Genomic DNA, 16689 nt, shown 5'->3' on the forward strand with positions numbered 1-16689 from the left:
TTGTTTACAGTTTGTTCCTTTGGGAAGGCACATACTGTACCAGTTTCATTGAACCATTCCTACTCATCTCACATGTAATAACTGCACAGTTAGACTGCCATTCTCTCTGGGAAGGCTTTTTAATCTACCTGCCATTGTGTTCATGTCATTCAATTCCTAGAGATTTCAAATAGGTTTTGACACTATCATGTTCTGACTGTCAAAACTGTACTACACTTTATGTCAGGTGAACCTGAAAAATGTATAAATGAACAAAAATATAAAGATTCTACAGGGAGAGTGGTCCAAAAATCAGACAAACGTCTGTCCCTTTTTGACCCCCATAATCATGATGAGCCAGATCACTGTTTCCAGCCACCAGGAGACAGCAGCTACTCCTCAATTACAGCTAACCATCAGGGAGGAGAGGCCGTCACACCACAGCCTCTCTAGCCACAGGACAGGACTAGAGGAGCTCTCAAATGCTCTGAACTGATCACTTCCCACACAGACACACTGAGCGATGATGACACTATACACAGTAATACACACACAGTACACATCTACACATGTTGCATTATGCTGTATTACACACACTCACACACTCACACAAACGCACACGTACATGTAAAGACACACAAACACACACACAGGCACCAGACACATGCACAGTCTGTTTTTCCATAATAGTTATTGCCAGAGGTGTCTGAGTTAACCAGGTTATTTGACAGGTAGGCAGACAGGCATGCTGAGAGCGTTGAAATTAAAAACTCATATCAATAATGAAATCCCCCATTCTCTGATGAAAAAAATACTATTGTAGCTGGGGAAAGGTGGGCAGACACTCCCCCAGGCTGGCAGCACCAGTCACGTTCACTGTATATGGGGTTGTCATGGTAATAGAAGAGGGGCGAGCAGCATGTAGGTTTGTGGGGAAATATCTAATGGGGAGAGACCCATTTTCTTTCTCTCGTGATTATATCTCTGGGGAGATCCCTCCTGCTGGATTGTGATTTATGGCTAGCTAGTTCAGGCTAGGTTACCCCGTGCAGTGTAACATAAAAACGCCTGTTGGCATTAACCATATTTCGCTCTCCGTCCATTTGTTATTTAAGCTAGTAAAGTCACAATATCGGGAACACCCGTAAACGACACACTATAATCAACCATTTCAGATTCAATGCTGCCTGCGTCTGTCTGCGCGTCTGTCTGTCTGTCTGTCTGTCTGTCTGTCTGTCTGTCTGTCTGTCTGTCTGTCTGTCTGTCTGTCTGTGCTGTCTGTGCTGTCTGTGCTGTCTGTGCTGTCTGTGCATCTGTGCTGTCTGTGCTGTCTGTGCTGTCTGTGCTGTCTGTGCTGTCTGTGCTGTCTGTGCTGTCTGTCTGTCTGTCTGTCTGTCTGTCTGTCTGTCTGTCTGTCTGTCTGTCTGTCTGTCTGTCTGTCTGTCTGTCTGTCTGTCTGTCTGTCTGTCTGTGTGTGTGTGTGTGTGTGTGTGTGTGTGTGTGTGTGTGTGTGTGTGCAGGAATGTGTATGCTGTGTGTAGATGACCAATATGTGTTTGCATTTGTTTAGGAAGAGAGAGAAAAGAGGCTGTTGCTGCTTGGGCTCTAGCTAGAGATATACAACAGCTTCTCAATAATAATCAATCAGTATGATGTTTAGGGGTACACCTGCCCCACTTAAAACGGACAAAACTTTAATAAGTGTGATCACCCAGTAACACAAAAACACTCAACTATGAACCTGTCCTCGCCTGGTGTCATCACTCTACAGTGAAAAACAAGCTACCCCACTGGACGTACCTTAGTATCACATCCCCACTCCCTAACCTCCACAAGTGACTATATCTCACTCTCTCCTCATCTCACATGCTGCCACTCTCTTTCCATTCTATCCATTCATCTGTTCTCTCTACCTCTTTCTCTTTCTGTCCCCCACTCTCTGTCTCACCTCCTTTCTCCCAATAGATACAAGATAGCTGAGAGGTAAAGTAGGAGAAGATGCCTGCCTGCCTGGTTAGTGTGCTGTGGGAACAACAGAACTGCGCCCTGGTTGAGAAAGGCACAAAGAGTGAAGCGGAAAAGGAGAGAGAGAGGGGAAGGAATGAAAAGGGTGTGTAGTAGCGAGAGAAACCGACAGGAGAGAGAAGAGTGAGTGAGAGTAGAGAGAGGGAGGGAGGAAGAAAGCCAAAGAAAGGGGGAGTTCAGAGACAGAGACGAAGGCAAGGACATCTCATCACTCACTCTGACAGGCACATAATAACGTGCATTAATAAGAAATGCAAGCCTTTTTTTTTACGCCCCTACACACGTAACGACGGCACGGTGAGAGATTTAAACAGGCAGGAGAGAAAGTGACAGGCCAACTGAACTCTTTAATAATGCAGAGATTAGCATGCCATGTAGGGCACCACCCCTATGTTTCTGTTCCTCTCTCTCTTCTCTCTCTTCTCCCCCCACTGGGTACACACTGGTTGAATCAATGTCGTTTCCACGTCTAATTCAATGAAATTACGCTGAACCAACGTGGAATAGATGCTGAATTGACGTCTGTGCCCTCTCTCCTCCTCCTCCTTTTCTCTCTCTTTCTCTAGATTATGCACTCTCTCTCTCACACACACACCGTCTCTCTCTCACACACACACACACACACACACACACACACACACACACACACACACACACACACACACACACACACACACACACACACACACACACAAACACTCGCTCTCTCTCTCAGCCCTACCCTCAAACAATATCCTGCCTCAATGCATGGGAGTGTACTGTGATCTATGTTTGGTACAGGTAATTAACACATACTGCACCTAAACAAGCCCTGGAGGCACACGACACGGCAAATGAATCAATTAACATCAACCCAAGCCATTTCAGCCAATCTTGTTATTATGAATTCTTTATGCAACATACATTCTGGAAGAAACATTGATAATATATTCTGAGGGAAACCTTAGGTTGGGTTTGGAGTGGAGGAGTACAGTAATAACTTTCCATGTACAGTAATAGGACACATGTGAGTACGATACTGTATGTAAACATGCCTGAGAGGTCCACCTACTGCTCCTTATTCACAGTATACAATCACCCACACACTGTCACAGCTACACTGGATTTGTGTCATAGTATGGTCACCAACTCTGGTCCTATACACAAGCTAAAGGTTGTGAATGTCTTGTTCCAGCCCAGCACTAACACACCTGGATAAACTAATCACCAAGCCATCAAAACATTGATTAGTTGAATCAGATAATATTACCATTGGTCTGGAATAAAAGCCTCTAAACACCGTAGCTCTCCAGTACCACGGGTGGTGATCACATATGGCTGCATCCCGATTCTCCACACTTCTCCCAAAGTGTGCACTTGCACATTGGATTGATGTAAGCATTGGCTGGAGGGAGTTTCCACTGTTGTTGCATCCATAATGGGGAGTATGCAGGACAAGTGCACACTTCGGGAGAGGGGTGGAACATGGGGACACAGTCATATAGATCCTTACTTTAGGGTTCTTCAGAGAGCCCCAAGTACATGTACCTACTTGAGGGTGACACAACCAGAGGAGCTGGGGGGTGCTGTCCAGAACACCTGGATCCTGGTGCGTCTCCGAGGGGTACTCTCTGTCACTGCCGGGGGACAGTTGATCATGAACTGGGTGTCCTCTTCATCGATGATCTGTATAACACATAAAAACAGACACACACACACACACAGACGGATAGAGAGACAAAGACACACACACACACACACACACACACACAGCATGGATTTGATTTAAATAAGGACAAGCAAATGAGGAAAGGTAATGTAATAGTAATTGCATGGTACCTTATGTTCTCTCTGTATTATACCATATATTTCATTACTATGTATTTACTATTGTCATATGATTCCCTCTCTCAATGTGAGTTCAAGTGCAACTTCATTTAACTGCCATTAGCTTTCATTACCAGGCCTAAATAGAACGCTTCAATTAGACATTATCTAATTCATTAGCAACATCTGTTCATTGCAAAGTAACAGTACATTTTGCATTTCACAAATTATTTTCAATTAAATGAATGCTTTAAATGAATTTGATCAATTTTAAGCTCCTTGTGTCATTCTACACTATGACTCAGTGGATACAGTGGCTTGCGAAAGTATTCACCCCTGTCACGCCCTGGCCTTAGTTATCTTTGTTTTTCCTTATTATTTTAGTTAGGTCAGGGTGTGACATGGGGAATTCATGTGTTTTTGGATTGTCTAGGGGTTTTGTATGTTTAATGGGTCAGTCTCTTGTCTAGGTGTTTGTATGTCTATGGCTGCCTAGATTGGTTCTCAATTACAGGCAGCTGTGGTTCATTGTCTCTGATTGAGAGCCATATTTAAGGCAGCCATAGGCATTTGGGTTTTGTGGGTAATTGTCTATGTTCTATGTTGCATGTGTGCACTTAGTCTTTGATAGCTTCACGTTCGTCTGTTTGTTGTTTTGTTTCGTTGGTTCTTCTTCTAAATAAAGAGAAGATGTATTTTTCACACGCTGCGCCTTGGTCCTCTCTCTCACCGCAAGACGATCGTGACAGAATTACCCACCTCAACGGGACCAAGCAGCGTGTCAAGCGGCAACAGGAGCAATACACACAGGATTTATGGCAATGGGAGCAGGATCTGGGCTACACTACGTGGGAGGAGATCGACAGGTGGGCGATCGACCCAGGGCGAATGCCGGAGCCCGCCTGGGATTCTCTAGCGCAGTGCGAGGAGGGATACCGGCGAATGGAGGCAGCACGAAGATGCGGTAGGAAGCCTGTGAGTCAGCCCCAAAAATTTCTTGGGGGGGGGCTAAAAGGGAGTGTGGCGAAGTCAGGTAGGAGACCTGCGACTACTCCCTGTACTTACCGTGGAGAGCGAGAGTACGGGCAGACACCGTGTTACGCAGTAGAGCGCATGGTGTCTCCTGTACGTGTTCATAGCCCGGTGCGGGTTATTCCACCTCCCCGCACTGGCAGGGCTAGATTGAGTATTGAGCCGGATGTCATGAAGCCGGCCCAACGCATCTGGCCACCAGTGCGTCTCCTCGGGCCGGCTTACATGGCACCAGCCTTACGCATGGTGTCCCCGGTTCGCCTACATAGCCCGGTGCGGGTTATTCCACCTCCCCGCACTGGTCGGGCGACGGGGAGCATACAACCAGGTAAGGTTGGGCAGGCTCAGTGCTCAAGGGAGCCAGTACGCCTGCACGGTCCGGTATTTCCGGCGCCACCTCCCCGCCCCAGCCCAGTACCACCAGTGCCTACACCACGCACCAGGCTTCCAGTGTGTCTCCAGAGCCCTGTTCCTCCTCCACGCACTCGTCCTATGGTGCGTGTCTCCAGCCCGGTACCACCAGTTCCGGCACCACGCACCAAGCCTCCTGTGCGTCTCCAGAGTCCTGTGCGTCCTGTTGCTGCTCACCGCACTAGCCCTGAGATGCGTGTCCCCAGCCCGGTACCACCAGTTCCGGCACCACGCACTAGGCCTAATGTGCGTCTCCGGGGTCCAGTATGCCCTGTTCCTTCTCCCCGCACTAGCCCTGAGATGCGTGTCCCCAGCCCGGTACCACCAGTTCCGGCACCACGCACTAGGCCTAATGTGCGTCTCCAGGGTCCAGTATGCCCTGTTCCTTCTCCCCGCACTAGCCTTCAGGTGCGTGTCCCCAGCCCGGTACCACCAGTTCCGGCACCACGCACCAGGCCTACAGTGCGCCTCAGCCGGCCAGAGTCTGCCGTCTGCCCAGCGGCGCTTGAACTGCCTGTCTGCCCAGCCCCATCTGAGCCATCCGTCTGCCCAGCGCCATCTGAGCCATCCGTCTGCCCAGCGCCATCTGAGCCATCCGTCTGCCCAGCGCCATCTGAGCCATCCGTCTGCCCAGCGCCATCTGAGCCGCCCGTCTGTCCCGAGCCGTCAGAGCCGCCAACCAGCCAGGATCTTCCAGAGCCGCCAACCAGCCAGGATCTGCCAGAGCCGCCCGCCAGCCAGGATCTGCCAGAGCCGCCCGCCAGCCATGAGCAGCCAGAGTCGCCCGCCAGCCATGAGCAGCCAGAGTCGCCCGCCAGCCATGAGCAGCCAGAGTCGCCCGCCAGCCATGAGCAGCCAGAGTCGCCCGCCAGCCATGAGCAGCCAGAGTCGCCCGCCAGCCATGAGCAGCCAGAGCCGCCCGCCAGCCATGAGCAGCCAGAGTCGCCCGCCAGCCATGAGCAGCCAGAGTCGCCCGCCAGCCATGAGCAGCCTTGAGTCGCCCGCCAGCCATGAGCAGCCTTGAGTCGCCCGCCAGCCATGAGCAGCCTTGAGTCGCCCGCCAGCCATGAGCAGCCTTGAGTCGCCCGCCAGCCATGAGCAGCCTTGAGTCGCCCGCCACCCATGAGCAGCCTTGAGTCGCCCGCCAGCCATGAGCAGCCTTGAGTCGCCCGCCAGCCATGAGCAGCCAGAGTCGCCCGCCAGCCATGAGCAGCCAGAGCCGCCAGTCAGCCAGGATCTACCAGAGACACCAAAGCGGGTATTGACAATGGTGGAGTGGGGGCCACGTCCCGCACCCGAGCCACCGCCATGAGAAGGCCCACCCCGGACCCTCCCTTTCTGTGTCAGGTTTTGCGGCCGGAGTCCGCACCTTTGGGGGGGGGGTTACTGTCACGCCCTGGCCTTAGTTATCTTTGTTTTCCTTATTATTTTAGTTAGGTCAGGGTGTGACATGGGGAATTCATGTGTTTTTGGATTGTCTAGGGGTTTTGTATGTTTAATGGGTCAGACTCTTGTCTAGGTGTTTGTATGTCTATGGCTGCCTAGATTGGTTCTCAATTAGAGGCAGCTGTGGTTCATTGTCTCTGATTGAGAGCCATATTTAAGGCAGCCATAGGCATTTGGGTTTTGTGGGTAATTGTCTATGTTCTATGTTGCATGTGTGCACTTAGTCTTTGATAGCTTCACGTTCGTCTGTTTGTTTTGTTTCGTTGGTTCTTCTTCTAAATAAAGAGAATATGTATTTTTCACACGCTGCGCCTTGGTCCTCTCTCTCACCGCAAGACGATCGTGACAACCCCCCTTGCCATTTTTCTTATTTTGTTGTCTTACATCCTGGAATTTAAATGGATTCATAGGGGGGTTGTATCAATGGATTTACACAACATGCCTACCACTTTGAAGATGCAAAATATTTTTTCTTGTGAAACCTACAAGAAATAAGACAAAAAAATTAAAAACTTGAGCGTGCATAACTTGACCCCCCCCAAAGTCAATACTTTTTAGAGCCACCTTTTGCAGCAATTACAACTGGACGTCTCTTGGGGTATGTCTCTATAAGCTTGGCACATCTAGCCACTAGGAGTTTTGCACGTTCTTCAAGGCAAAACTGCTCCAGGTCCTTCAAGTTGGATGGGTTCTGCTGGTGTACAGCAATAATTAAGTCATACCACAGATTCTCAATTGGATTGAGGTCTGGGCTTTGACTAGGCCATTCCAAGACATTTAAATGTTTCCCCTTAAACCACTTGACTGTTGCTTTAGCAGTATGCTTAGGGTCATTGTCCTGCTGGAAGGTGAACCTCCGTCCCAGTCTCAAATCTCTGGAAGACTGAAACAGGTTTTCCTCAAGAATTTTCCTATATTTAGTTGCATCCATAATTTATTCATATCTGACCAGTTTCCCAGTCCCCACCGATGAAAAACATCCCCACAGCATGATGCTGCCACCACCTTGCTTCCCTGTGTGGATGGTGTTCTTGGGGTGATGAGAGGTGTTGGGTTTGCGCCAGATAAAGCATTTTCCTTGATGGACAAAAAGCTCAATTTTAGTCTCATCTGACCAGAGTAGCTTCTTCCATATGTTTGGGGAGTCTCCCACATGCCTTTTGGCGAACACCAAACGTGTTTGCTTATTTTTTTCTTTAAGCAATGGCTTTTTTTCTGGCCACTCTTCCGTAAAGCCCAGCTCTGTGGAGTGTATGGCTTAGTGGTCCTATGGACAGATACTCCAATCTCCGCTGTGGAGCTTTGCAGCTCCTTCAGGGTTATCTTTGGTCTCTTTGTTGCCTCTCTGATTAATGCCCTCCTTGCCTGGTCCGTGAGTTTTGGTGGGCGGCCCTCTCTTGGCAGGTTTGTTGTGTTGCCATATTCTTTAAAAAAAATTATAACAGATTTAATGTTGCTCCGTGGGATGTTCAAAGTTTCAGATTTTTTTGTAACCCAACCCTGATCTATACTTCTCCACAACTTTGTCCCTGACCTGTTTGGAGAGCTCCTTGGTCTTCATGGTGCCACTCGTGTCACGTTCTGACCTTAGTTTTGTTGTTATGTCTTTGTTTTAGTATGATCAGGGAGTGAGTTGGGTGGGTAGTGTATGTTCCTTTTTCTATGTTATTCTGTTTCTATGTGTTTGGCCTAATATGGTTCTCAATCAGAGGCAGGTGTCAGTCATTGTCTCTGATTGGGAGCCATATTTAGGTAGCCTGTTTGTCATTGTGTGTTGTGAGTGATTGTTCCTGTGTCTGTGTTTTACCATACGGGACTGTTTCGTTTTCGTTCGTTCACTTTGTTGTTTTTTGTTTCAGTGTTCTATTTCTTTTTTTAAATATGGACACTTACCACGCTGCGCATTGGTCCTCTGATTCTTCCTACTACTCCTCCTCAGAAGAGGAGGAAGACGAGCGTTACAACTTGCTTGGTGGTGCCTCTTGCTTAGTGGTGTTGCAGACTCTGGGACCTATATATACTGAGATCATGTTTTATCTAGGCAAGTAAATGAAGAACTAATTCTTACTTACAATGATGGCCAAGGAACAGTGGGTTAACTGCCTTGTTAGGCAGAACAACAGATTTTTACCTTGTCAGCTCGGGGATTTAATCTTGCAACCTTTCGGTTACTAGTCCAACGCTCTAACCACTAGGCTACCTGCCGTGACACTTACATTGCACACAGGTGGACTTTATTTAACTAATTATGTGATTTCTGAAGGTAATTGGTTGCACCAGATCTTATTTAGGGGCTTCATAGCAAAGGGTGTGAATATTTATGCATTCACCACTTTTCTGTTTTTAATTTGTTTTAAATTTTTTTAAACAATATTTTTTCTTCACTTCACTTCACCAATTTGGACTATTTTGTGTATGTCCATTACATGACATCCAAATACTAATCCATTTAAATTACAGGTCGTAATGCTACAAACTAGGAAAAACGCCAAGGGGGATGAATACTTTTGCAAGGCATTGTACGTCTGGCTGGTATGCAATTTAATATATTGTGTTTGAATACATACATAAGTCTATCCTATAGTGGCTAACTGACAGCTGTACAGCAAATATATAATGGTTTTTCACGCACGCACGCACGCACACAAACACGAAAACACACACACACTCACAACCTCTGTGTCACGCACCATTAGTTATACTGTAGGATCGATAGTGCATTTTACAGACATACTGTGGCCAGCCACAATTCTTAGCAAAGGAATGAAGGGCTTAAGTGTCGTCCTTGAAGGGTCATTTTCAGTGTGCTCATTTTCAACTCCAAGTGCTTTTGGTGTGAGTGTGTGCATGTGTGTGCGTGTGTGTGTGTGCGTGTGTGCGTGCGTGCCTGTGCGTTTGTGTGCATGTGGGTACGTGCATGTGTGTGCGTGTTTGTGACAACATTCTCCACAGTTCTATTTGACAGGAAGTGACATCAGGGCGATAAATACTCGGAACTCTCTCACTCATTAAAGCTGTCAGCGGAGAATTCCCTCTGTCACGCCATGTTATTTTTATTTAATTTTTATTTTTCACCTTTATTTAACCAGGTAGGCTAGTTGAGAACAAGTTCTCATTTGCAACTGCGACCTGGCCAAGATAAAGCATAGCAGTGTGAACAGACAACACAGAGTTACACATGGAGTAAACAATAAACAAGTCAATAACATGGTAGAAAAAAAAGAGAATCTATATACAATGTGTGCAAAAGGCATGAGGTAGGCAATAAATCGAATAATTACAATTTAGCAGATTAACACTGGAGTGATAAATCATCAGATGATCATGTGCAAGAAGAGATACTGGTGTGCAAAAGAGCAGAAAAGTAAATAAATAAAAGCAGTATGGGGGGTGAGGTAGGTAAATTGGGTGGGTAGTTTACAGATGGACTATGTACAGCTGCAGCGATCGGTTAGCTGCTCGGATAGCAGATTTGTAAAATTGTTGAGGGAGATAAAAGTCTCCAACCTCAGAGATTTTTGTAATTCGTTCCAGTCGCAGGCAGCAGAGAACTGGAAGGAAAGGCGTCCAAATGAGGTTTTGGCTTTAGGGATGATCAGTGAGATACACCTGCTGGAGCGCGTGCTGCGGGTGGGTGTAGCCATCGTGACCAGTGAACTGAGATAAGGCGGCACTTTACCTAGCATAGCCTTGTAGATGACCTGGAGCCAGTGGGTCTGACGACGAACATGTAGCGAGGGCCAGCCGACTAGGGCATACAGGTCGCAGTGGTGGGTCGTATAAGGTGCTTTAGTAACAAAACGAATGGCACTGTGATAAACTGCATCCAGTTTGCTGAGTAGAGTATTGGAAGCTATTTTGTAGATGACATCGCCGAAGTCGAGGATCGGTAGGATAGTCAGTTTTACTAGGGTAAGTTTGGCGGCGTGAGTGAAGGAGGCTTTGTTGCGGAATAGAAAGCCGATTCTTGATTTGATTTTGGATTGGAGATGTTTGATATGAGTCTGGAAGGAGAGTTTGCAGTCTAGCCAGACACCTAGGTACTTATAGATGTCCACATATTCTAGGTCGGAACCGTCCAGGGTGGTGATGCTAGTCGGGCGTGCGGGTGCAGGCAGCGAACGGTTGAAAAGCATGCATTTGGTTTTACTAGCGTTTAAGAGCAGTTGGAGGCCACGGAAGGAGTGTTGTATGGCATTGAAGCTCGTTTGGAGGTTAGATAGCACAGTGTCCAAGGAAGGGCCGGAAGTATATAGAATGGTGTCGTCTGCGTAGAGGTGGATCAGGGAATCGCCCGCAGCAAGAGCAACATCATTGATGTATACAGAGAAAAGAGTCGGCCCGAGAATTGAACCCTGTGGTACCCCCATAGAGACTGCCAGAGGACCGGACAACATGCCCTCCGATTTGACACACTGAACTCTGTCTGCAAAGTAGTTGGTGAACCAGGCAAGGCAGTCATTAGAAAAACCGAGGCTACTGAGTCTGCCGATAAGAATATGGTGATTGACAGAGTCGAAAGCCTTGGCCAGGTCGATGAAGACGGCTGCACAGTAATGTCTTTTATCGATGGAGGTTATGATATCGTTTAGTACCTTGAGCGTGGCTGAGGTGCACCCGTGACCGGCTCGGAAACCGGATTGCACAGCGGAGAAGGTACGGTGGGATTCGAGATGGTCAGTGATCTGTTTGTTGACTTGGCTTTCGAAGACCTTAGATAGGCAGGGCAGGATGGATATAGGTCTGTAACAGTTTGGGTCCAGGGTGTCTCCCCCTTTGAAGAGGGGGATGACCGCGGCAGCTTTCCAATCCTTGGGGATCTCAGATGATACGAAGGAGAGGTTGAACAGGCTGGTAATAGGGGGTGCGACAATGGCGGCGGACAGTTTCAGAAATAGGGGGTCCAGATTGTCAAGCCCAGCTGATTTGTATGGGTCCAGGTTTTCCAGCTCTTTCAGAACATCTGCTATCTGGATATGGGTAAAGGAGAAGCTGGGGAGGCTTGGGCGAGTAGCAGCGGGGGGGGCGGGGCTGTTGGCCAAGGTTGGAGTCGCCAGGAGGAAGGCATGGCCAGCCATTGAGAAATGTTTGTTGAAGTTTTCGATTATCACGGACTTATCAGTGGTGACCGTGTTACCTAGCCTCAGTGCAGTGGGCAGCTGGGAGGAGGTGCTCTTGTTTTCCATGGACTTTACAGTATCCCAGAACTTTTTGGAGTTAGAGCTACAGGATGCAAATTTCTGCTTGAAAAAGCTGGCCTTGGCTTTCCTGACTGACTGCGTGTATTGGTTCCTGACTTCCCTGAACAGTTGCATATCGCGGGGGCTCTTCGATGCTATTGCAGTTCGCCACAGGATGTTTTTGTGCTGGTCGAGGGCAGTCTGGTCTGGAGTGAACCAAGGGCTATATCTGTTCTTGGTTCTGCATTTTTTGAACGGAGCATGCTTGTCTAATATGGTGAGGAAGTAACTTTTAAAGAATGACCAGGCATCCTCAACTGACGGGATGAGGTCAATATCCTTCCAGGGTACCCGGGCCAGGTCGATTAGAAAGGCCTGCTCGCAGAAGTGTTTTAGGGAGCGTTTGACAGTGATGAGGGGTGGTCGTTTGACCGCGGACCCGTGGCGGATACAGGCAATGAGGCAGTGATCGCTGAGATCTTGATTGAAGACAGCAGAGGTGTATTTGGAGGGCAGGTTGGTCAGGATAATGTCTATTAGGGTGCCCATGTTTACGGATTTAAGGTTGTACCTGGTGGGTTCCTTGATGATTTGTGTGAGATTGAGGGCATCAAGCTTGGATTGTAGGACTGCCGGGGTGTTAAGCATATCCCAGTTTAGGTCACCTAACAGAACAAACTCTGAAGCTAGATGGGGAGCGATCAATTCACAGATGGTGTCCAGGGCACAGCTGGGAGCTGAGGGGGGTCGGTAGCAGGCGGCAACAGTGAGAGACTTATTTCTGGAGAGATTAATTTTTAAAATTAGAAGTTCGAACTGTTTGGGCATAGACCTGGAAAGTATGACAGAACTTTGCAGGCTATCTCTGCAGTAGATTGCAACTCCTCCCCCTTTGGCAGTTCTATCTTGACGGAAAGTGTTATAGTTGGGTATGGAAATCCCAGAATTTTTGGTGGCCTTCCTAAGCCAGGATTCGGACACGGCAAGGACATCAGGGTTGGCAGAGTGTGCTAAAGCGGTGAGTAATGCAAACTTAGGGAGGAGGCTTCTGATGTTGACATGCATGAGGCCAAGGCTTTTTCGATCACAGAAGTCAACAAATGAGGGTGACTGGGGACATGCAGGGCCTGGGTTTACCTCCACATCACCCGAGGAACAGAGGAGTAGTAGGATGAGGGTGCGGCTAAAGGCTATCAAAACTGGTCGCCTAGAGCGTTGGGGACAAAGAATAAAAGGAGCAGATTTATGGGCGTGGTAGAATAGATTCTGGGCATAATGTGCAGACAGGGGTATGGTGGGGCACGGGTACAGCGGAGGCAAGCCCAGGCAGTGGGTGATGATAAGAGAGGTTGTATCTCTGGACATGCTGGTCTCAATGGGTGAGGTCACCGCATGTGTGGGGGGTGGGACAAAGGAGGTATCAGAGGTACGGAGAGTGGAACTACGGGGTCCATTGCAAACCAAAACAATGATAATGATAACTAGCCTGAACAACAGTATGCAAGGCATATTGATATTTGAGAGAGACATACAATAAGGCATAAAGTGATTGCAGGTCTTGATTGGGAGAGCTAGCTAAAACAACAGGTAAGATAACAGCAGCAATAACAGGGTGCTAGTCTAACACAGCAACAACAGGTAAAAATGGCGACGACTAGGCAGAGAGGGTCGGATTAACTACACACAGATCCTGAGTTAAAGCACAGAGCCGACAGATAAAACACAAATAAACAGAATGGAGTACCGTGAATTAAAGGACAGTCAAGCAGGCATCAGCTATGTAGCCAAGTGATCATAGTGTCCAGGGGGCAGCCGTAGATGGAGCAGGGAGGCCTCCACTAAGCTAGCACGCGGCGTTTAAAGTTAGTAGCCCGGGGGGTGGTCTGCTCAGACGGAGGGGGTCTGCTCAGACGGAGGCCGGTTGAGGGCACAGCGGGTATTAGTCTGCAGACCAGACGTGGTCGTGTCGACAGAGAATCCAAGCCGGATGGCGATGGCGAAAGAGAGGTTGTGAATTGTAGAATTGTGTTTGCTAACTGGTGCTAGCTTCGTGGCAGTGGCGCTAGCTGCGCTAGCTGCAAGCTAGCTGTGAGGATCAGAAGTAGTGGCTCAGGGATTACGGCAGGAATCCGGCGTTGTTGTCGAGAGACAGTCCGATGCTGGTAAATTGGTGAGTAATATCCAGGCTAATAACAGGGCTGGTGTCTGTGCAGAAGGTAAAAGCTGCTAGCAGCGGCAAAAAATGGCTAAATTAGCTTGTAGCTGATTTAGACCAGTTGTGATGGATTGGCAGGGCTCTGTGTCGGCAAAAAAGGTCCAGGCCAATTGGCAAAATATGTATTGTAGCACAAGAATTAGCCGGAGGACCTCTTCGGCTAGCCGGGAGATTGGCCTAGCTCGAGGCTAGCTCAAGGCTAACTGTTGCTTGCTTGCTATGAATCAGGTTACTCTGGACTGGACTGTGTGTATGTGTGTGTGTGAGAGAGAGCTCTGGGATTGACTGGCCTGGCTGCGTCTGTATCCAGCCCTCTGAATCACACCCAGAGGTAAAAAAAAACCTTGCTGGGTTCCCATGGGTTCTGACAGGCATCCCTGGGGTGGGGGCTGACTGAGCCGACTGGAGTCTGTGACGACCCAGGGTTCTCCCAACCCCTCCTGTCTCAGCCTCCAGTATTTATGCTGCAATAGTTTATGTGTCGGGGGGTTGAGGTCAGACTGTTATATCTCCTGTCTTATCAAGTGTCCTGTGTGAATTTAAGTATTCTCTCTCTAATTCTCTCTCTTTTTCTCTCTCGTTCTTTCTCTCTCTCTCTCTCTCTTTCTCTCTTTCTCTCAGAGGACCTGAGCCCTAGGACCATGCCTCAGGACTACCTGGCCTGATGACTCCTTGCTGTCCCCAGTCCACCTGTGCTGCTGCTCCAGTTTCAACTGTTCTGCCTGCGACTATGGAACCCTGACCTGTTCACCGGACGTGCTACCTTGCTGTTTTCAACTCTCTAGAGCCAGCAAGTGCGGTAGAGATGCTATGAAAAGCGAACTGACATTTACTCCTGAGGTGCTGACCTGTTGCACCCTCGACAACCACTGTGATTATTATTATCTGACCCTGCTGGTCATCTATGAACATTTGAACATCTTGGCCATGTTCTGTTATAATCACCACCCGGCACAGCCAGAAGAGGACTGGCCAACCCTCATAGCCTGGTTCCTCTCTAGGTTTCTTCCTAGGTTCCGGCCATTCTAGGGAGTTTTTCCTAGCCACCATGCTTCTACACCTGCATTGCTTGCTATTTGGGGTTTAAGACTGGGTTTCTGTACAGCACTTTGTGACATCAGCTAATTTAAGAAGGGCTTTATAAATACATTTGATTGACTGATTGATTTGATTGAATGCATTAAACACCATCTGTGAAAAGCAGCAGCCATTCAACTGACCTATGGCTCTGACTGCGTGTGTGTGTGTGCGCGTTTGAGAGAGCGAGTGACAGAGACTGAGACCGTGCATGAGAGACTAAATGTGAGAAACAGAGAAAGGAGAAGACTGTGTGAGGTATAGTCTGTCAGAGAGAGTGTGTTTGCTTGCAACAGCTGGTCAGACTTTAACAATAACATTCAACAACATTCTGCCCAAACTATTGTGGGCCAACATGAAAAGTGATTACACGTTACACACACCCGCACACACACACACACGACAGCGTCTAGTTGACGTACAGCTCATTTTAAATCTGAAAGTGTGCTCCATCTCAGCTGTCTTTGGACAGCTCCCGACTCGATGAAAAGTGCTTTTTATTGAGCTCTCTGGGTAGGTCCTGAGTACAGGTCTCTGTATAATGCTCATTCCTTCAACGATAATCACGAATCTGAACATCACCCCTGGTGAGACAAAACCGCGACTCGTCAGTAAAGAGCACTTTTTGCCAGTCCTGTCTGGTCCAGCGACGGTGGGTTTGTGCCCATAGGCGACGTTGTTGCCGGTGATGTCTGACCTGCCTTACAACAGTCCTACAAGCCCTCAGTCAAGCCTCTCTCAGCCTATTGCGGACAGTCTGAGCACTGATGAAAGGATTGTGTGTTCCTGGTGTAACAACGGGCAGTTGTTGTTGCCATCCTGTACCTGTCCCGCAGGTGTGATGTTCGGATGTACCGATCCTGTGCAGGTGTTGTTACACGTGGTCTGCTACTGCGAGGACGATCAGCTGTCTGTCCTGTCTCCCTGTAGCGCTGTCTTAGGCGGTTCACAGTACGGACATTGCAATTTATTGCCCTTGCCACATCTGCAGTCCTCCAGCCTCCTTGCAGCATGACTAAGGCATGCTCACGCAGATGAGCAGGGACCCTGGGCATGTTTTTAGAGAAGAAAGTAGAAAGGCCTCTTTAGTGTCCTAAGTTTTCATAACTGACCTTAATTGCCTACCGTCTGTAAGCTGTTAGTGTCTTAACGACCGTTCCACAGGTGCATGTTCATTAATTGTTTACGGTTCATTGAACAAGCATGGGAAATAGTGTTTAAACCCTTTACAATGAAGATCAATTAAGATTTTTACGAATTATCATTGAAAGACAGGGTCCTGAAAAAGGGACGTTTCTTTTTTTTGCTGAGTTTAGAAGTGTTTGTGCTAGGTATGAACATTGAATCAGTGTTGAATCTGATACAGTATCTGTCCTACCAGTCAGGACCAGATAGTTGTGTTTGAAAGGGGCTGTGCGTCATTGTGTGTGTGCGTGCGTGCGTGCGTGCGTGTACGTTTGTGTGCGTGAGTGTATTTGTGTGTGTTTGTGTGTGCGTGTATACATGCATGTTTGTGTG

General features: G+C 48.1%; 1 protein-coding gene across 2 annotated transcripts in view; it reads right to left on the reverse strand.

Moving 5' to 3' along the window:
• LOC139562836 (spondin-1-like) overlaps positions 1-16689 on the reverse strand; it is a 161384-nt gene that overhangs the window by 121720 nt on the left and 22975 nt on the right. For both annotated transcript variants that reach the window (XM_071380958.1, XM_071380957.1), the window contains exon 3: positions 3536-3669. In XM_071380958.1, coding sequence (XP_071237059.1) covers positions 3536-3669 — 134 coding nt within the window. The remainder of the gene's footprint in view (positions 1-3535; positions 3670-16689) is intronic.

The sequence above is a fragment of the Salvelinus alpinus genome, chromosome 33, assembly GCF_045679555.1.
Source record: "Salvelinus alpinus chromosome 33, SLU_Salpinus.1, whole genome shotgun sequence".
Taxonomy (NCBI): Eukaryota; Metazoa; Chordata; class Actinopteri; order Salmoniformes; family Salmonidae; genus Salvelinus; species Salvelinus alpinus.